The sequence below is a fragment of the Epargyreus clarus genome, unplaced genomic scaffold, assembly GCF_041222505.1.
Source record: "Epargyreus clarus isolate Ecla_fem2 unplaced genomic scaffold, WU_Ecla_fem_2.2 ptg000002l, whole genome shotgun sequence".
Lineage (NCBI taxonomy): Eukaryota > Metazoa > Arthropoda > Insecta > Lepidoptera > Hesperiidae > Epargyreus > Epargyreus clarus.
In genome coordinates this window covers 6,278,258-6,300,863 of record NW_027332210.1, presented here as the reverse complement: position 1 = coordinate 6,300,863, position 22,606 = coordinate 6,278,258, and the positions used below count along the sequence as shown (strand labels likewise).

Genomic DNA, 22,606 nt, shown 5'->3' with positions numbered 1-22,606 from the left:
ATGGTTTCAGTTTTGATTGTTTCTTTCGAGACAATGTAAATATTCCTCGGGAAATAAAATTTGCTTGCGATCACCAAGATTAAAAGTATAATATTTGGATATTGGAAATATATGAAATTATTGTTGTTATAATAACGATAACATGTCTTATTTTATTTGAAAGTTAAAAAGTGTCATGTGTATTTTTTATATTGATTAATTGGTTCTATTGTAATCTCACTTTATGAAAGAATAAGAAGGAATGAAATGTTCCATAGATTTTTTTATTACATATTATGAAGTTCTTTCAGGAATATTAACTCAAAATACTTTTCAAAATATTTTTTTCATAGTTAATGCAAATAATAAATCATTTTATGATAGGACACAAAAAATAATTTTGTGGCTATAATTATCGGGGGTTATCTGAATATACAGTACATAACAATGCTTTGTAATAAATATAATTTTATATATCTTAAAAAAACATATTTTTTCGTTTTAAAATTGGTGAACGCAAGCAGTTGAAGCAACTCATCTAAATAACTGTTATTATGACTTGTAGCGACAAGTGAATAATTTAGAGAGCTACATTATTTATGATTATCAAAACTGAACACTTAATACAAACATTCATAACATCAGTCAATATGGAAAAAATGTAACTTAATAACAATATCTTAATAGTCAACAAGGTATGTGTTAGTCTAGAAATATGAAGGATAATCTTTACGAAATAATATTGCTCACGTTTTATGGCAAATTTATATATTTTATAGAGGCGTAGTGTGCCGGGCTCACCCGTCTCGGCCGGCAATTTTTGGTGCGGGCGGCAAAATTCTGCAAATTAGTGTTTTCCTTATAAATTTGACAAAAGACCACTGCCGCCAATGAAAATCTGTAATCAACTCCATATAAAAAAGCAGTTCTACCCAAAGCTGATCATAGATACATAGTCACCACTAAAAATTAAGATGGTCCTGAGGGTTTTTAAAATATTACCTTGTAATACCTATTTTAAAAATGTAAAGATCTAAAAGTTCGTAGTTACAAATGTGGTCATAAATATCTAATATGTATGTATGTGTATATTTCGTTGTTAGCTTATAAATAAGAAGTTAAAGCATTTATTGGTATTTTCTATTATAGTTTTGAGTAATTAACTTATGCTTGCCTGTATTGACAATTCCATAATTGTAGCTAATAAATTATACACAATTTCATAGTCTAATTATATGCTTTTAAATACCAAAAATTAAAATCGATCCAGTAGTTTTAGTGTCATACTCAAGCAGACAGATTATTTTTTAATTCTATGAAAAATGCTTATTTTACATTACATTTCATAATTACAAATATTATTTACAATATTAGTGTGATGTAAAAATCTTTAGTACTATATACATTACTCTTAGTATAAGTCACAAAATATTGAGCTAAAATATGGATTACAATAAATTTTATTGAACTTTATTATTTCTCGTAAAGATTATCCCTTTTGGAATAATAATCATAAAAATGTTGTTAAATAAAATTATAAGGATACTAAAATGGACGAAAAGAAGTCAAAATTGAGAAATTTAGGGTCCTCATACACGACGAATTATGTACGTTTAGAAAGGCCCTAAAACCAAAGGCGGTCAAAAAATTACTGTAAGTTAAATGTATACAGCACTCTAATTTTTGGTCGAATCAAAAGGAAATTTTGTTTTTGGGACATTTGGAAAATATTTCGCACATTCCACTCCAGTGTACGAGACAAGAAGTAAATAGTAGTTTTTTTGTGTATTATATACTTACAGATTAACATCGCGGGTATTCAAATTATATGACAGTATATTGAAACAAGCCTTGGGTAAAAATGATGGTTATACTTTCTACATTATATTAGTGTAGAAAGTGTATTGCGCCTATCCAAAATACTACCTGTATACCATACTTGACATATTATTATATTCCCTTATGCAATGTTTACGCATCATTGAGATATTCGCGATTAATCCTTCGAGTAACTCTCCAAACAATGAGTATGCAACCGACAAGTTGCATAATTCTTTGATTAGAAGTGAAAAACATCACGCCAAATTTAGATTAGAACTCTCTGAGCACAGACAAATAGACCCGACTAAGAATATATAAATAACCTACTCGAGTATATTCGACATTCGCCATTCGATCGTCCATTCTCCACGAGGTGTACATCTTTCAACGAGAATCAAAGGATTATGCATCTGTAATGATTCGCCGCGCTTACATCCTCGCCATTGTTCGGCGAGTTACTCGTCGGATTGTTCGCAAGCATCTAAACGTTGCTTTCTGAGTAGAGGCACAAACCATGCGTCAAAAATGAAAATGAAAAGTCAAAATACAGCAAACTTTCTTTGACAGCAGAAAATCATCACAGTCAGCTCTACGTCACAACATACACGGCATTATTGCACCGCAATCGGCATGATTACACTGAGTACGGCAAACTCGCTGCCAAATGTTTTTAAATCGCACACATCAATTTTATTGCACACGACACAGTCGCACCGCATCCGAAACAGTTGCACCGCACACAGCACTCGGCACAGTCCTATCGAACACGGCAAAGTCCCAACGCAACCGGCATAGTGCGGCATAGCTTCACCGCACACGTCAGTTCCATCGCACACGGCACAGTTTCACCGTACACCGCACTTCCATCGCACGCGGCACAGTTTCACCGCACACTGCAGTTCCAACGCACACGGCACAGTCCCACCGCACATTACACAGTCCCCCCGCACACAACACAGTTTCACCGAACACAACACAGTTTCACCGTAAACGCGGTCGACAGTCGCAAGAGCGGTAACACTCCTCGCACACGCGAACCGGCTTCAACTGGCCGTAACGCGGCAAGGGGATAGAGTTGGAACTGCACGACGCGCAGAACACTTTGCCTGGAACAAAATACATTTAATTTTAAAAATAACCAAAATAATATAGTCATTATTTTTGATTGCAAACTTAGATATATCCGGTAGATAGTTTACCTGTTTCAGTTGAAAAAGATTTACTCTTTTTATGTATAAATGTTAACATGTGGGTTTTTGTTTATATAATAAGTTTTTGTATATAATTTATGTTTGTATGTAAACTCTAACTTTGTCTATAGTCGACGTTACATAAAATTTCAAACCTATCTGGGATTAACTACATGTAGATGGATGCTTAGTGACACCGTAAAATTAGGTTGATTTCACACTCGTTCTCTTCTCTCTCTTCAATATCAAAAATATACCTTTATGCAATTGAAATACTAACAAATTATTTTTCAATAATTTGACAACTTTTTATTCATCCGTTTGGTCTACTCACCACAGTTCCTACAATGGTGCCGTCGTCTAAACGCTGTGAAGTGTGCTGAACATCGCATACACGCGGGCGCCGCGATATCGGGCACCCACTCCGGAGCACGTTCCACCCCGGGAGAGGCCGAGCGTTCCTCCTCGCTGTTATTTATTACTGGCGTCCTGGAAGAGATGAATGGTGTTCGGTTAGTATTGACATGGCTTTTTCTTTTTACTTAATACATCCAAATCCATAACAAACCATTTCCAATGAACACAAATTATATCTGTGTAAAGGAATAAAATGTCAGTAATAAATTTGAGTTGACTGTCTCCATCCTATACACTTTTTTGCAAGTGGCATCTAAATGAGAATTCAACAATTTAAAAACAGCCTTGATTGCAAGGTTGGAATGTGTCAACGTCTCTCCTTACCTTTCTTCAAATTAAAACACAGTAGGTTAAACATTCTTAACATTTCTTTTAGACATACTTAACATTTCTGTTATAGGACATGCAGCGGTGAAATTTCTGGGAGCCTTCTAATGCCAGTCAGACGATGAATAGAGAATAGGGCGGACAGACGTTTTTTTAATCGGCACTAGATCACGACGACGATGCGCCGTCCGCGTACACCTCCTCCGCCGAGTAGACGCTGTCGACCGACCTGCCTGACCGCCACGGTACGCACCTGTAGGTGAGGTCCCCGGCGGAGACGGCGGGCTGCAGCGGCGCGCTGTCGAGGGACTTGCGGCGCTGCGGGGAGGCCGCGCGCGCGCCGCTCGCCTCGGACGATGACGACGCGCTGTCCGCGTACACCTCCTCCGCCGAGTACACGCTGTCGAATGAGCTGCCTGTGGACGGGTACATACACTGTTTAGTACAGTTTTGGGGTTCCATACCCAAAGGATAAAAGGGGAACTCTATTACTAAGATTACGCTGTCTGTGTGTCTGTCTGTCCGTCAAGGCTCTAACTCCTGACCGTAGTATATAGACACTTGAAATTTACAGAGTACGTATAAAGGTGGCTGCTATAACAACAAATACGAAAAATAAAAAAAATTGGAAATAAATGCGAGCCGCCATACAAAAAAACGGCAATTTCTCGATGTTTTTAACTTATCTATTGAACCGTAATAGGAAGATAGATCAAATTTTCACTATGTATTTACTTCAGTGGCTGCTACAATAACAAATACTAAAATACTAATATATACAGTTAAAAAAATATTAAAATGTCGGTGGTACGGAACCCTTCGTGTGCGAGTTCGACTTATGCGCGTACGACTTTTTATCATATATGTTATACCACAACTAATAAAACTAAGCTATTAAATGTTCTAAATTTACTTATTTAATTTTAATAACTTCTTTAACCATTGAATAAAAACTCATTTAACTCCGATGCATTTCAGCAGAATATTCTCAAATAAAAGTAATATGTATAAACTTACACTTAACCAGAGAAATAATCTTTACCTTCTCATTTTGAGTACAATATCCAATAGCAAACCAATACTGAGTTTGACAATTACATCACTCACCATTCTGTATAACCTGATCTTCAGTTGCCTCATACTCGATAGTGGGCGGTTTGTCCTCCGCATCCTCGGGCGGGGTCTCAGGCGGTTCCGGTACATCTGGGGTTTGGTTCATCAGGAACACCGACTTGAGGATATTACGCAGATCCGCCGCGAAGTTCGTCTGCAACTGATCCGCGACGCCAGCGATGCAGACGAACAGACGGTGTATGAGATCCTCGCTAGATCTATGAAATAAATGGAACAAAATGTCAAGAGCAAAAATATATTTATACGAGCTATGAATTTAAGATTCCTAAACTCAATGGAGAAATCAATATACAAAGCAATAATTTAGAATGGCAATTTTATTTTTAATAGGTATAATGTTTATAGTGCTGTAAACACAACAATAAAAAAAAATATATAAAAAGGATTTTCGAAAAATACCTACTTTATACAATTTGCATTACAATCGAAATCCCACAACATTCTTTACATTTTTATAATACACTTATTCTTGCAAGTCTATTTCCCGAAATTAGTATAAAGAATAAAAATTAATATCACATACTTAAACTTCCCGCGAGCCTGTTGCCTTGCAGCCAACTCCTGTGCCTGTAATGCTAGAGCGATCTGCTCATCATCAGCACACTCCGACGTACCACATGATGTTCCACTAAAAAAAAAATAATAATTGAAAGTAATTAATACAACACATATAGGTGTCTTCCAAACACATACAATTAGGTCTGAGAACTGCTAACTCTTAAGAAACCCATAAAAATTAAATTAATACAGTAATATGTACCTCTACTTACGCTACCCCGACTTACGCAACTTTGAGTTACGCGATTTTAAATTTTATTATAGACTTATTACTTCAACAATATTGCTCAATTAATATACATTTTCGCATTTATTGCGCATAGTCAACGCATAGTTACATGCCAAATCATACCATACCATATTATTAATATGCGAAAATATACCCCGACTTACGCGAATTCGACTTACGGTTCCTCAAGTACGGGATAATACTGAATTTACTTGAAACGCAATTATTATAGTTTTCCACTCACCTTTCATCAACAAAATGGTCCAAATTCAACCTCAACGGGCTATTCTGGCTTTGTGTCGACCGGTTATCCAATATCACAATACCGGGGGACCACATTTTAGTCTTCTTCTTCTTGCTTTTTAAACTCGACTTCCTGGTCTTCCTCTGTCTGGAACCACTACTCTGTGACGTCGCCGCTTCGGTGCTCGAACTCCTATTCTCTTCCACTAGCGAACTAATCTTCTTATCAGACTCTCTATGCCGCCTAAGCTCCGTTATTAATTCGTCAATCGTCATATAATCCTCATCGGGAGTGTTCGCGCCCCAGTTGTCCCTACCAACCGCGGCTTGACTCGACCAATCCTCGTCAGAACTGAACCTATCTATATTTACACTATTTACATGAGACGAACCCGCTTCGTTCTTCTGTGTGTGTTGTTCTACGAAATTTATATTTACAGTTACATCGCCTTCATTCGAGAAAGAACTTTCTAGTGTGTTTTTTGGTTCTTTCTCATCGGCTCTTTCACCGTCGGGGCTCTTCAGTACTCTATTCTGTTGCATGAAGTGATTGTCTTTGATTTCCTTGCTTTGGTCGGTGTCGGGCGATCTATCTAGACTAGTGTTTTCAGTACTGACACCTGAGTCGACCGGCGATTCGTGGTCGCTCTCGTACCCGAGCATAAACTTAACCCTATCCTCCTCTCGTTCCATAGTCATGTTTGCCGAATGAAAGCTACTGTTGTCCTGTTCTACCATGTCGTTATCTATAAAGTTCTGTCTAAATTCCTCGTTTGTGAGCAAGAGAGAACTAAGATTAGCGGTAGCGATGGACAGGTTAGCGTTCACGATTTCCGCATCAATATTATCAGGGATTATCAAAGGGAGATCAGAATGTGCATTGGTATCGCCGTCTTCCTCTTGGTTGAAGACTGCAGAGTTGTTATGAGACAACGACGCTAAGACTACTGGCTCTTGACTGATCGCATTCGGTATTAAATATCCATGGCTAGTGGACGGCATACAACTGAGTTGTTCGTTCCTTGGTCCACTGAAGCCGAACGCTTCTGTACTTTCAGTCGATATTAACGTAGGCACGTCGTTGGTTGAGAACGAATGCATTTGATTATGGTCTAGAATATCTACATCAGCTACTATTGAGGACAGTCTATCTGCTATTTCGGTGACTTGTTCGTTGAGTGACGTCACTAGGTCCTGATCGGGTATTAGTCTGTTGGTTTCTCCTGACGTCGACGCTGTCACCGCATTGATGACTAACGGATCGAACATCATTAGACCATTAACCGATAGGTTTCTTAGAGACGATAAGTCGCTACTCTCTCCTCTGCTAGTCTTTCTTGTTCTTTCGTTATTACTGTCATTAGTTTGGAATGTGTCAGTGCTAGTCGTGTCGTAGAATCGCGGTGCTTCCTCCTTATTTTCCGATTCGGTTTCCGAGTCGCGGTCTTCCTCGAGGTCTTCGTTCAAACGTCGTAACCCGTCAATGATAGGCGTCATAACTTCTATGTTGTCCGGTAAATAGTCACCGTCCGTTATTGTCGGTTCGCTGGAACTGATAATTTTTAATTAATGCAATTATTACGAACTTAATATAATATAATGTAAGTATGTTTCTTACCAGTAAAAGTACCGTAAGATTTTTTAAGTAATATTCTATGCAATACAAATATATATTAAGTTTTACATTCATTCTCAGAAAAATACACGATCTCAATATAAGGAAAATGTATGTTCTGATGACGCAAGTGAATTTATGGTCATTTTAATAGGTTAATCATATTTTATTGTGTATTATACCTTTGTTGTGTGTAGAGGTCTCGGCAGTGCGCGTGGTCAGCGTAAAACTTGGAAACGAACTCGCCAATATCTGGGTAACACGATGGGTCATTCGATGTATCGACTAAAAAAAGAAGAGATAATATACTTATAATAGGTATACTGTCCATATTATGTGATGCTAATGTGGCAATCAAATGGCTGTAGAAGGAACATAACGAATCTAAGTCCAAAGATTAACGTCCGAAAGCTGATAGATGTACAGTACAGCTCATTTTTCCGTAGTTTATTGTATACCATAGAAATATATTATAATGTCCTTTGTATGTAATTTTCATCTTAATAATCGGATGTATAAGTATTGCTCCCAACCTCCTCCAGCTCCTATATAGTCTTTTGGTGTATAAATAAAGAACATTTATATTGAAAACACCTTCTTTTTAGGCATCTTATTTTGCATACAAATAAAAAAATAGTATTCATGTATTATATTTTTTCAGCACTCACCACTAGGCAGATCCAGCCCCGCCAAACTCGAAACATCCTCATTGGTGCACAGCAGTCTCTCCAACGCCATCAGCTCTCGTCTGTCTAAGGTCCAGAGCAACGATCGTATCTTATGTAGAAGGGTGCGAAACGGACGAAACATGTCCGACATCTCCTCTGAAAACAATAAATAATAGTATGGTGTCATTTTTAGGACCTCTACACTTATCTAACCATATGATTCAGCCAGCGAAAACATCATATTACCAACTAACTGTGCCCCGCGGTTTCACCCGAGTTAAAGGGAAACAGGGGCACACCTAATTCTAAAATATAAGTAGTCTAAGTTACTCCTTATTACATCAGCTACTTGCCAATATAAGTCCCGTCAAAATCGGTCCAGCCATTTCAGAGATTAGCCAGAACAAACAGACAGACAGACAGACAAAAATTGTAAAAAATGTTATTTTGGTGTAAGTACCGTATGTATATTCATATGCATGTAGTAAAAAGCGGTTATATCAATATTAAACAGACACTCCAATTTTATTTATATGTATAGATGTATAGATATTGAGCATTTTTTATTATTAATCACACAATGCGAGACAAAAAATGACAGTAGGTTAACTGTTTCATAATTATGTTTTTTAACAAAAATAATACAATATAATCTATTGTAATTAAGAATCATTCATTTACGTACTTATGTACTTCGGACTTTAGTGGGCCTCAAATTTATTTTTTATTTGTATTTATTTACAGTTTAATTACATTTATAATATTTCAATTATATAATATGTTTTTGTCATGACTACAGTTTTTCATATATTTTCTTGACGCATATAAATAGGCATATAAAACCTATGCCGGTGAATTATTATAAAAAGAAGTCGTTTTAAAGTCCAAATATTTGATTTCACTTCCAAGAATAGAATTTTAATGAGTATTGTAAAGATAGAGTTATCTTGTTATGGCTCGACAATTAAGATAACATAAATATGCTTGTTTTTGTCATAGTTTGATTTGGGCATACCACTGAATGGTCTAGGTGATATAAATATTTAAGGTGGTAGAACCCTTTGTGGTTCGACTCCGGCGGCACCACCGTCACACCTATTTCTGCCTCACAACAACAGTGTTAGGCGCTGCTTTGTTCCGTTTTGAAGGGTGTGGTAAGGGAGACATACTTTTCCGAGGCATTCCAGCTTAGTCCTCAGGGATAGCGGCGCATCTATGGCCGACCTCAGTTAGGAATATCTTATCCAATCTTATAAAAAAGTCAAAAACTTCCCGTAGAAACTTCAAACTTAGATTTATAGAAAAAAATTTTACCTGGTGGTTTGTCTATGCTCAAAGGCCCACTGGAATATATGAGTAGTCCGCTCACGATGGCCAAGCGAGGCACCGCAAACATCAAAGCCGGGTCGTATGAATCCACCTATCAAAGATACAAAATAAAATATACACTTCCTACAATACTACTTCCTACGACCCGCGTGGCGGAGCGGTCACCATACCGGTCTGACGCGCAAAGGGTCCCGGGTTCGATCCCCGGCCAGACAGATATTTAAATGATGAATTTAGATATCTGTTCCTGGGTCTGGGTGTTTGTGTATTTGTCTATGTGTGTGTCCATGGCACCCACGACACAGGGAATCTTAGTGTGGGGCTGTGAGTGTAGAAAGCGTTTAAAGCGTTTTAAATAATAAATTACGCACAATTACATGTTGAATATTTTTTTTTTTTAAGATGTAAATGCAATGAAATGCAATGGAGTTTCTTGAGTCTTCTTCAACGAGCGACAAACGGTAAAAAAGAGGTATATTGAAATTTATTATTTAAATAAATGCAATTTGTATATTTCGTTATGATATATAAACAATTAAAAGGTCGTATCAACCGGGTTGCTGGCAAAACTTTTTCATACCATAATAAGCTATAGGTATCCACTTCCAATAATCAATCTATACGCTATGATTTTATAATTGTACAAGAGGTAGTGTCATAAAAATCATCATAATTATTATGTTGGAATGTATTACTGTGAATTCAAAGGATACATTATTGTGAAATCAAAGGATACTTCCTTTTCTTGAGTCATATATATTACGTTTATTATCGTATAAGTTTTCGATTATATACCTGTTCCTGAGTGAGCAGATTCTGCTTAAGAGCTCTCCGCAGACTCTCAGAGAAGAGGACGCATATGAGCTGTTGGGCCTCGAACTCGTGCGGTGTCTTCACGTTAACCATTGCGCTGACGTAGCACAACTCGAACTCGGCGAATAGTCTGGAATACAATATATCGCGATTACAAAATTGGGAAATAATGAAATTTCCACGATTTCTAATATCTTTAATAATGAAAGGATTATCTCTTTCTTTTCATAAATTACGGACAAGCGTATGTTATCTTTACATTGAAGATGATATAACCCTGTTGTAATTGGATTATGCAGGCACGAGGGTCACATCTATTTCTGCTATATTTAGGGTTAAAAGAGATTCTCGAGAATTCTCGAGGAATAGCAACATATCTGTTGACAACCTCAGAACTTCTGGCGTTCTAGTTTGGGGCTGTAATCCGCTATGTTATAAATGTCCACTGCTTGTAGACTGTATTATAGTGTAAAGGCATCATAGGAATGTTCGTTTATTTGCTAAAAACATAATTTCGAAAACTCCGAATCCGACCTGGAAGTTAAACCTTGGACCCTGATATTTAATTTTAATACACAAGTAACTTAGTCAAATTGACTTTGAAGTCGAAGCCGAGACACTCACCTGTCAAATATCCGCAAACTCTCGTGCAGCATGTCGTCGTGTTGCGACAGCGCCAAGCCTCGCGGGCGGAGACACTGCTCCCGTAGCAACGACCGCACCGTCTCCAGACTCCGCGTCAACGCCTTGGCGAGCGGACGCATCGCTGCCGACTCCTCCTCACGGTTCATTATCGACGAGCCGGCGGCTAGGCACTGGAATTTTTGATAAATACCCTTATAATATTTCTTAATTCGTTGGTCATAGACAAAGGTAAAAACTAGTCAACAAATATCAAAGTCATCATGAATGTCAGAGTCTGGGAGAAAAATCTGAATTCGTCAATTAGATGCTCTCGAGCGACAATCATACAAGTTCTGTATGACAACAGGGATGAATTCGATTTTGAGCTCTCGATTCGATTGATCGAGTCCTAGATCGATAACTCATACTAAGTGTGCAGGAGGTTAACTACAAACCCTTAACTCCAATAAATAGAAGCAGGATTGTGAAATATCATTCACGCCTTCCAGAAGAGACTGGCACTCAGAAGCGAAACATAGAGGATTGCAGCTAGTCAAACAAAGAATTTCTGGTTAGCGCTAAGACCTTCTGTAGATAACTTTATCATACAATTCAGCAGTAAATATGAAATAAATAGTTTTCCATTTATCTCACCTCGGCTCCAAACCAAAGCTGCCCAGCCAAGTTGTCCTGCAGCACGTCTTCGGGGAACTTGACCCTGAACCCTCTCGCCACGCGCTCGTCACCCAGCAGCTGGTCCATGATCTGGCTGGTGATGTTCAGCACTCGATCCTGGAATAAAACAAAAAACAAATTTAATTCATTTTCTCCACTCAGATCTTATACAAACACTAATACATGCATCAAATCGTTCGTTTTGAAAGAATCGTTTTGAAAGAACATAATTAATGGGTAGACTTAATGTTAGCTGATGATTTCAAATTGAAGGCTTTGTCCATTTGTAGTTCTAAGATACATCTTTAATTCAAACCATATGCTAGGATTCTCTGTACCGTGGATACCATAGACACATACATGGCTAAAAATAAAATTAACCAGAGACAAAACAGAATCTTTAAATCATAATTTAGAAGTCATAGCAGTGACTTGTGAAATAAAGTTCATTAAAAATCTACTTTCGATACATTTAATCACAAATATTATATGGTGATAGTCCACAAATACGGTAAATAAAAGGTAGTTTATAATAATTTACCCACTATCTTCATAGCACTATTCACTATCCATACACGAGTTAGGGCCAGCCATTCGGAAATATTAATACATGCCCACAAGGTCCATTGTCTATGGGAACACCGCATCAAAGATATATCCGGAACATTAAGCCCAAAATGTGCTTTCGCATAGAATACAATGGAGACAATATAGTAGTGCTTTCGTTGGAGAACTATGACTGAAATATGTGAATGGTTATAGCTATGTTATAGAGCTTTTTACATCGTCTGTATTACCTATAATGTTTGTCTCTAAATGTAATGAAATAGGACTAAATACATATAAATCAAATCCCAGAAGAATTTTGTACATAAAAACCTTATAGGATACTTAAGAATATTTTTTATCCGCTATAAAGTTTTATTTCAGATATTATAAAAGTGTAACGGAACGACGCCGATGTCTCTTTAAACCTCTGAATGAATTTCGAAAGGAATTTTTAATCTTAAGTTTAAGGATTTTTTAAATCTTAAGGCACACTTGTGCTAAAGTGGATTGAAATAAATTTAATAATTTTTGTGATTGTATCTCTGCAGGTCTAGCCAAATGCTTCATTGGATACCAACATTGGCCACTAGCGTTTCGCTAAACCACGCCACATTTTTTCGATGATACGTCATCATTCTCTTCAACTGTATAATTGTTCCATTTTAAGAGGGAGTATTTGACACTACCGTTATATGGTAAACGGATGTACTCTGAAAAGGTATGGATTATACAGCGCTGATTCAAATGCAAGTGCAGTGATAGCCTAGAAGTGCAGTTTTAGTGGTTAAGAAACTCGGCCTCTCGATCGAGGGGTCTGAGGTTCAAAATCCCAGGCACGTGCCTCTGATTTTTTAAAGTTATGTGCGTATTAGAAATTAATTATCACTTGCTAAACGGTGAAGGAAAACATCGTGAGGAAACCTGCACACCTGAGAGATTTAAAAAAAAAATCTCAAAGGTATGTGAAGTCTACCAATACGCACTTGGCCAGCGCGGTGGACTATGGACTAATTCTTCTTATTATGAGAGGAGACACGTGCCCAGCAGTGGGACAGTAATGGGTTGTTGATGATGATGATGAATTCAAATGGGACTGGACTCTTGGCTGGGATTTCTTTAATAAAGAACCAGAAATACTGTACCGTTACGGTCATTACAGATTCTATTTTAAATCCTTCGATAAACAAGCAACGAGGCAAACAGTTTGAAATCCTGCTATACAAACATGATGCCGTTGATGTAAATAAAACAATTAACACTTTGGGTGCAAAGATCTGATGATTGGAAAGTTGTTTTGTGTATGACGTATTTATGCCGCTTACGGCTTCGAAAGGGAAATTAACGACGAAATAATATGACAAGATAATATTAATTGATAAATTAAGGTACCTACCGACTTACGTCCATTAATAGACAATCTATAATTTTTTATTATAAAGATTTCGCGAAATTCAACATTGACAAAATTGTCAAATGTCGATCTTTAGTAAGAAAAACATTGAATAAATTGAATACTAATAACAGACGTTATTCCCATTTTTAAGTAATTATGTACTTTTTAAAAACGAAAATTCTTAACTAACGCACTAATCGTATAAACAAAATATATTGTATATATAGCACAATAGCCATATCGTATAACTTCTCAAAAATCTAGAGAAACTCATCTCGGTTACTGGAGTTTCCTACTTTTTGATTTGAATTTCAAATAGTTCCGAGCGAGCTTTCAAACAAACCACGGACCGATAAGAAAGTTTCAAGTGCTCATTATTTCAAAACGCCTAGTACCTTCGTATACCACTTTAAAAGTTTCAGCGAATCTGATCCAGATTTGCTCTTTACATTTTTAACAAAAAGGGAATGAATAATGGTAAAATTTGGCAAGTTAATTTTTGACTATTTCTGTCATATTTTCGTTTGAAGGACACAGTAGAACTGATTTACTAAAGTTTTTTTTTTCTATTACAGTTCTAGGTATATTTTTAAATTACATGAGAAAAGTTCAGATCATGGTCCGCAAAGCTAACCAGATCCTTCACACACCAATCCGTTGTGACCAATAAACTCTTTACTGACAAACACCTCATGAGATCAACTAATAATTTATTTTTAATACGGTCAATAGGTATGTACTATGAAACTCGGATTTTTACATTTTATATTGATTGTAAATTGCAGACGACTAGTCTTTAAAATATCGAGCATTACATAGGTAATGGGCATATAGATGTTTAGTAGTCATCTGTAGAATCAGTTAATAGTCCTCGACCCATTGTTTAGCTGGATAATAATATATTCCTGCTCAAACACTTCACGTTTGAAACCCATAAAGGTTAATATAACGTCCTTGCTACCGTACAGTTTGCATAAATATTTCGTAAATGTTTCCGTGCGACCTTCACACGCTCTAGCCTCCATCGACCGTATTGTACTGAGCTTTATGTTAATATTATGGTACAATAGACGTACGGTTCTAGTACTAAATTTACCGCAAAAATTACCAAAGACAACACATGTGCTCGCAACACTACTGTTGTTAAGTTGGTGTTGTTGTATTAAGATTTATTTGATGAGGGATTACAAGCAGTGATAGCCTAGTGGTTAAGAATTTCGGCCTCTTGATCGTGGGTTCCGAGGTTCAAATCCAAAGCCTCTCCAAACCTCCGATTTTTCAAAGTTATGTGTGTATTAGAAAATAATTGTCTCTTAATTAAACGGTGAAGTAAAACACCACGAGGAAACCAGCTTACTAAAGAAATCATAAATAAAAGTTGTCAAAGTTGTGTGAAGTCTACCATTTCACACTTGGTCAGATGGTGGACAATGGCCTAATCCTTCTCATTCTAAGATGAGACCCATACCCAGCAATGGGACACAAAATGGGTTAGTGATGATAATGATGAATTGTTTTTATGACGAAATCACCATACCGGTTCGACTCGCAGGGTTTTGAGTTCGATCCCGAACAAACAGACATCTAAAAGAGTTTTGAATTCTCTTATAAAATGACTTAAAGGAAATGCAATTCTTATATGAATCATAACATTCTTAATGTTATGATTTCATATTTCCAGCATCCTCTAGGTATGAAGTTCCCTATGCCACCCCATAAGGGTTTTCCTTCTTGCGTAAGCGCTTTTAGTAATTTTACTAAGCATCCAGAATCTATTCAAAAAACGAACTATCTACTTATTTAAGGACATAACAAAAAATCATATGAATAAAATTGTTAAACATTAAAAAAAATCAACCCTTTTATTAAAAATTAAATATTTTACTGGAGTAATTCTTCGGAATTAACAGTTCTTCATGGTACTCGTACCTCTTATTACGTTTCGTAATTGCAAATCTCAGTATTAACTTATCAAATTATTAGTATTAACTTACCAAAAGGTTCAACGCTCCAAGTTTACGTCGCAAGTAAATAAATTTACTTTGATACAAAAAGCAGAAACTTTGACACGCTAAACCCTGTTTCATTTCCATAAATTGCATTAGGTACATTCCTTGAACATCGATAAGTAGATTTGGTATATTTCCCAGTGCTTTTGTATGAAATCGGAACTAATATCATATAAATAAATGTATTTTCTTTTAAGTAGTGAATGAAAAGGACTTGATTAAAAGGAATGAACTATTTAATAACTGGGGAGGTAGTTGAGTTGTGGATATATGTCAAATCTATTAATAACTTAATAGGACTACCTGATTTTAATTGAGCAAAATTTCTGAATAAAAAATAGAAATCCCTTCTGAGGTACCTAAGTAAGTACCATATGTACACCTCAAAATCGCAACCCATACAAAAGCAAAACCAACAATTATACAACAACATTGGACAGCAGCCTGCCGCAATTAATCGGCAAACAGTGCCACCACATCTCAAAAACGTGAGAGAAACCTAGGACTACTTCTTTCCAATACTCAGGATATAATAACAAGGAAGCCATCGAGATACTAAATAACAAACTTTCTACGAGGCGACAGCTGCTCGGAACCAGTAAGCCGATACAACGGGGCTGTCATCGAGGTCAATGGTTCTCAACATTTACTTCTTAACTAAGTTACAGTTTCTTGGCTCTGGTGTTAATTTTATTTTTAGCCAACTGTGGAGGATTGGTAATACTTTTCTAATAAGGTATATGTTTTATTCTTTGGTTTGAAGGTGGTAGAACCCTTTGTGTTTCGACTCCGGTGGCACCACCGCCTCATCTACTTCTGATGTGTTCTGATTTGGTGTGGGTGTGGTGGTAAGGGAAACATCAGGGGTAACGGCGTATCTGTGGCGGACTTCAGGTAGGAATATCTGGGGTTGATTACAGATGTCCATGGTCGGCAGTAGCCGCTTACCATCAGGTGGACTGAATGCTTATCTATTAATCGCGCAATAGTACGGGCTATTGGGCGTGTTTTTTTACGGCTTGACGGATTCTAACATAATATGAAGTGTCGTTGGATTCGTCTTAATGGTGTAGGTGACATAGAAATTGTTTCTTTGCTATAATAATTCTCTAATTATACCTACTTCTATACTGAAAGACAAGCCTTATCGTTCAGAATGGTCATTACCGACAGGATTAGTGATAATGAATAGGATGTGACACGATACTTTAGTTGGTACTGCGATTTTCTGCCATTGATAAAGTTTAAGACCTGATTATCGTATTTTTCACGCAAAAACCCATACACTTTGTAATTAACGTGATTTTTAGACGTTCTTAAATCCATAAAGTGAGCAGAGTTTAGCTGTCAAAAACTGTAAAATTACTTTATAATCTGTAAAATGAAATTGAAGTGACTGTTTGTAATGTAATAAAAAATAAAAGTAATTACGCTTTTAAACGCGAGTGAAACCGCGGGGCACAGTTCGTTCAATATAACAATAATTACCAATATATAGTATACACGTATATAGTAAGTAACCACTGCGCCACGCGGTTCCTAATATGAATATTATATCGAATGGCAAACTTTGAGAGCAACTGAACTAGCGCAAAGTTGAAAGTAGTACAACTAAGGCAGCTTACAATAAGCGCGCCGGCAATGCTTATCGGAAGATTGAGTTTGTTCACGTCGTTGTAAATACCTACTCATTGCACTTCTAATATTGTATGGTAGATACTTTCTCCTTTTAATATGTAATAGCGACTGGGAATACATTATTTCGAATGTGATGGTATGGTCTCTGTCACCAATGGACATCGGTGACGACCCGCCTGGCGGAGCGATCACCGGTCAGACGCGCAGACGGTCCCGGATTCGATCCCCGGCCAAACAGACATCTAAATTATGAATTTAGATTTTTCTGGCTCTGGGTGTTTGTGTATTTGCCTATGTGTGTGTCCATGGCACCCACGACACAGGGAATCCTAGTGTGGGGCTGTGTGTAGAAAGCGTTTAGTTTAGTTTAGTAAATCATTATTCATTCGTATAGGATGAAGATTATAACGGATACGTTGCTACTTTATTACTTAGTATTCCACCAGTATTAAGTATTACGAGTGCAACACCAATACATCTTCTATGAGTGCCCCAAATACATCTGCTTAAGCAGAATAAACTAAATCATTTCCGTCACAGTTCATCATGTTCCTATAGGCCTAGATAAGGACGCGCGCGGTGTTTCCGTGAGCCTTGCAAAATAAGGCGAAATGGAGAAAATTCAGTTCTATCCCAAAGAGATCCTTAAAGGGGGTACAATACTGATATGGCCGCGTCACTCGGCGTACCACTCACGTAATGTTCCATTAAATACCATGAGATTTTAGCCGACAGGAGTCGAGCATAACCGTCTTTCTCCCTCAATCGAAAGGTATCCAAATTTTCTCACATAAAAGGTAAAACATACAAAAGTTTTTTTTCAAAGTGAACCAACAATTTTATTCAAAATCAAATCTTTAAACAACAAATTACTTAGTTTGTCTCGTTCACAGCTCAGTGAACGCGAATTTCAAGGTAAATGGGTATTATTTGCATCGAGTATCAATTAACCAGTATTCAAAAAGGTTTTATTTGATAAGATCGGAACAAAAACATAAAAAAACATTTGCATGTTGATTTTATTTTTTGGTATCGAATCAAAAGCCGAAGTTAACTGACATGTTAATTACATCGATACTCCGATCCTTTGACATACATCACGTAAAGCACGTATTTGATTAGATAAACGAATCGAGTCAATCAATTACATTGAATGAAACTATATTTAAATAAGAATTTTTACACAAACAACAAAAATCCCAAGTTTTTTTTTTATACCGTACTTTACTTTATAACGTATACACCTGATGGTAAGTGGCTATTGCCGCCCATGGACATCTGTAATCAACCCCAGATAAGATAAAATAGGTAGGAAACCTGTGGTCAGCCACAGATGCGCCGCTACCCCTGAGGACTAAGCTGGAACGCCTCGGAAAAGTATGTCTCCCTTACCACACTCTTCAAAAGGGGAACACAGCAGCGCCTAACACTGCTGTTGTTAGGCAGAAATAGGTGTGGCGGTGGAGCCGCCGGAGTCGAACCATAAAGGGAACCACCCTTAAAGTGCTTAAATCACAAAAATGATTTTATTTTTGTTTCGGGGCTTAAATATATAGCCTATTTATTTATTTATTTAAAAATTTTATTGCATCACCTCTCAAAAGAAATGCACAAAAGGGCAAACATAATGCCTGATGGCATTTTCTACCAGTCAACCCTGGGTGGATGAGGAGAATTTGCAGCAGGTGTTATGCGAAAGTAACAAAAAACGATAGACAATAATAGAAACAGCAGATATATCAATATGTATTAAAAATAAAGAAATATACATATTTTAACAATAAAATAAATATATATTATAATATACCTATATCGTCGGTGATACTGCAATACCGCGTAAGTAACAATTGCAAATACCGCGGAAGTACGAAAAAATCAAAATTGAAATTTCGCGCCTATGAATTCTAGACAGCGATTGGCATCGTCCCGTGTAACAACGCGAGCGCTATAACCAATCAAATCGCTTCAAACTACACTTGTCGAAACCGCGTGAGTTGTGGACTGACGATTTTATCCTCAATACCGCGTATCTACACAGCATTACTTGGAGCGTGTGGTCGTTGTTTGTGCCTCCGTAATATAAGTGATTTTCATTGATATTTTGGGATCAAACGGTAAGTAAATGTTAAACTTTGATTTTTTAATACCTTAGGTACAATTTGAAAGCATTAGTTGATTTAAAACTTATCTTATTGAATATTAAAAATGTTAATATTCTTGTTATGGTAGTTACGCGGTATTTTAACATTCTCTTTGCATAATGATTTGCCTACTTACGCGGATTTAACACTCTCATTGTAACTCATTTTTCTTCTGTTTAGGTAAAAAAAATATTATGGAAGAGATAAATGATGATGGTATGAAGGTCACAACATTGAGGGATCTCCAAAAACGACGGCAAGAACTTCTTCGTAAAAGGCAGAGTGTTTTAGACAAAAATCGTTCTCAAAATACAACCATATATACCTATCATAATATACCTCAAAAAATTCATGAGTTACCCAAAAACTTAACAGATGTTGATGAGGATATAGCTAATTGCGATACGTTAACAACATGTTTTCCCATATCTCCCAGTCAGGCTTCATTCACTGCCATTCCAGATGTACATACAGAACAAACGTTTGTTGTTTTACCTCCAGACTATACTAGTACTTCATCTACTTTTGTGCCAATATTCACTGAAGAAGTGGCTACAGATTTTACTCATTACGATCCCAGTTCTTCATCCAATATTATCCCGAATGTTGCAGAAGAAACAGTTATACAAATTCACCTTGAAAATCCTAGCATTTCGTCCACTGATGTCCCGCCTGTTGCTCAAGAAACCATCGTACATTTTTCTCCCGATGACTCCACCACCGATCCAGACTACGTGCCGTTATCTGAAATTACTAACATAGAACCTATGGAATCTAATGATCCTGAATGGTTTCCAGAAAGAAATTTGGAACCAGAAGCTGGAAGAGACTCAAGGAAAAGAAAACGTAAAGCTGACTCTGAAACCTGGAAAAGACAACTAAACAAGAAGGATAGAATGTTAGGAAAAGCTTATCTTGGATTTAAGAAAGTAGGTAATAAGTACCATCAGAAAGAGCCGAAACCTGAAAGATCTCTGGGCCCTAAGTGTATGTCAGCATTTTGTATTCGCAGCAAAATTTTTTTTTGCCCAAACCTATCTGAAGACATTAGAAAGGACGTTTTCAATCGTTTTTGGAGCATGACATGGTTTGAGAAAAAAATGTATGTAAGATCAATGATTGACACGGAACACGTTAAAAGGAAGACTATTGAAGGCAATTCTAGACGATCAGATACTAAATTATATTATTTACAAATAGATGGCAAAAAGGAAAGAGTTTGTTTAAAGACATTTCTGGCGACCTTAGGCATAAAAGAGTGGACTGTTCGCTACTGGCTTGGTGATAAGACCCTTGTGAATTCGGTTAATTCGAACCCGGCTCCGATTTCGCATAATTCTAAACGAGATTCTGTCAAATGCTATTTATCTTTATTACCCAAATTACCCTCACATTATTGTCGCCAATCAACCACGAAACAGTATGTAGAACCGATAATACAATCGAAAGCACAATTGTACAAGCTATACGTTGAATATTCGTCGTCAGAAGCCAAGCCAGTAGCTTCGAGAAAACTCTTTTTTGACATATTAAGTGAGGAAAATATAGCTCTTTTTCAGCCAAAAAAAGATGCCTGTGATTATTGTAGTTCGTATGCAGTGGGTAATGTTTCCGAAGAAGATTATCAGCGTCACGTCGAATTGAAAAATTTAGCTCGAGCTGAAAAGACTAAAGATAAAGAAATTGCAAAACAAGGGATTACTCATACTATTACTGCAGATTTGCAAGCCGTGAAATTAGGTCCTACTTTGTCGGCTAGTGCGCTATATTTTAAAACCAAATTGGCAGTGCATAATTTCACAGTTTTTAACATTGGTACTAACGATGTTACCTGTTATTGGTTCGACGAGACCGCCTGTGATCTGAAAGCTACCACATATGCGTCGTTCTTTGTAGATTATATAACGAAATTGTTACAAGATAATCTTAAGGATGTAATTATATGGACGGATGGTTGTACTGCGCAGAATAGGAACAGTATTGTTTCTAACGCTCTCCTGAGATTAGCGATGGATAAGAAAGTTACCATTACACAGAAGTATCTGGAGAAGGGCCACACCCAAATGGAGGTGGATTCGGTGCATTCACTTATTGAGAGAAAACTCAAAAATGTCGAGATTTTCCTGCCATCGCAATATGCAACTATTACCAAAGTTGCTCGAAAGAATCCTTTTCCTTACAAAGTCGAACAACCCGATCATACCTTCTTCAAAGACTACAGTGTTAAAGAGTACCAAGTTTACGACTCTATACGCCCTGGGCGTGTTTCTGGCGATGATTGTGTTGTGGACTTGCGAGTTTTGAAATATAATCCTAATGGGACTATCGAGTTTAAAAAGCACTTCGAAAGTGAATTTACTCCACTACCTCGAAGACCAAAGAATATTTCTACATTGATAAGCAACGTACCAAGGCTTAATGAGTCTAGATTGCCTATACTGGAAAGTAAATATGAGCATTTGCAACAATTAAAGACTGTTATTCCTCGTGATTGCCATCAATTTTACGATGATTTACCCTCTAAAAAAAAATAAGTTCCTATATCAAGATTTAAGATCTCATTAGTTTAAGTATCTACTTAATTATTACCAAAACTTCGTTAAATGTTTTTTAAATAAGAGTATTTCCAATTGTAAGATCTCATTACTTACTACTACTACGTAGTATGTAGAACTTATATTTTTCTAAACTTTGTTAGAATTATGTTTTTGTTGTCTTCTATGTATCTACTTATTAAGTTACTTATTTAGTAGGTACACTTTTTGTTTCTAAATGTTTATTTTATGTTTTTGATGTTTCTATAGTTATTGTAGGCAGTTTAAAACTGCTTACATCTAAAGTTAATAATATTTTTACTTATTTTGAAATATATGAGACTGATATCGTGTTCAAAGACGCATAAAAATAATATTTTTGAATACCCAATCTTTTATTTTATCCTTCTTACAAATAAGCGTAAATAGTGAAAATGCTCAACAACAATTCATTTACGATGATTCAATACCGCGAAAGTGAATTTATTAATCGTCTATGAGGTTTTCTTACTAATGGATCATATTGATAGCTAAAGTACATCAATTTACAATTAGTTTCTAGTTCAATCAGCCGAAGATGTAATAACGATAAATATATTCAGTTTTTTCGCTCTCCTGTAAAATTTGTCACCCATCAGTTACGCGCTATTAGCACCTGTGGCTTACGCGGTATTGCAGTATCACCGACGATATACAGATACACATAAATAAACTAATACA

The 22,606-nt window shown here is 36.6% G+C and overlaps 2 protein-coding genes across 2 annotated transcripts in view; one reads left to right on the top strand and one right to left on the bottom strand.

Annotated features, from left to right (window-relative positions):
- Positions 1 to 2,034: 2,034 nt before the first annotated feature.
- Positions 2,035 to 22,606, bottom strand: part of LOC140746687 (lateral signaling target protein 2 homolog) — a 61,905-nt gene continuing 41,333 nt past the window's right edge. Inside the window, exons 3-14 of the mRNA XM_073078799.1 lie at positions 11,602 to 11,739; positions 10,948 to 11,138; positions 10,306 to 10,453; positions 9,496 to 9,601; positions 8,182 to 8,337; positions 7,696 to 7,798; positions 5,900 to 7,450; positions 5,392 to 5,496; positions 4,842 to 5,065; positions 3,984 to 4,150; positions 3,325 to 3,454; positions 2,035 to 2,906 (exon numbers count right to left, since the gene is read on the bottom strand). Of these exons, the coding sequence (XP_072934900.1) occupies positions 2,782 to 2,906; positions 3,325 to 3,454; positions 3,984 to 4,150; positions 4,842 to 5,065; positions 5,392 to 5,496; positions 5,900 to 7,450; positions 7,696 to 7,798; positions 8,182 to 8,337; positions 9,496 to 9,601; positions 10,306 to 10,453; positions 10,948 to 11,138; positions 11,602 to 11,739 (3,144 nt within the window). The 3' untranslated portion in view covers positions 2,035 to 2,781. The remainder of the gene's footprint in view (positions 2,907 to 3,324; positions 3,455 to 3,983; positions 4,151 to 4,841; positions 5,066 to 5,391; positions 5,497 to 5,899; positions 7,451 to 7,695; positions 7,799 to 8,181; positions 8,338 to 9,495; positions 9,602 to 10,305; positions 10,454 to 10,947; positions 11,139 to 11,601; positions 11,740 to 22,606) is intronic.
- LOC140746680 (uncharacterized) lies at positions 19,031 to 22,337 on the top strand. The gene is made up of 2 exons (XM_073078786.1): positions 19,031 to 19,325; positions 19,533 to 22,337. Exon 2 carries the CDS (start codon positions 19,547 to 19,549, stop codon positions 21,884 to 21,886), a length of 2,340 nt encoding a protein of 779 aa, XP_072934887.1. The 5' UTR covers positions 19,031 to 19,325; positions 19,533 to 19,546; the 3' UTR covers positions 21,887 to 22,337.

What these genes read in the sequence shown, in the direction of transcription:
- LOC140746680 (XM_073078786.1), top strand. Translation starts at nt 19,547, where the DNA reads ATGGAAGAGATAAATGATGATGGTATGAAGGTCACAACATTGAGGGAT.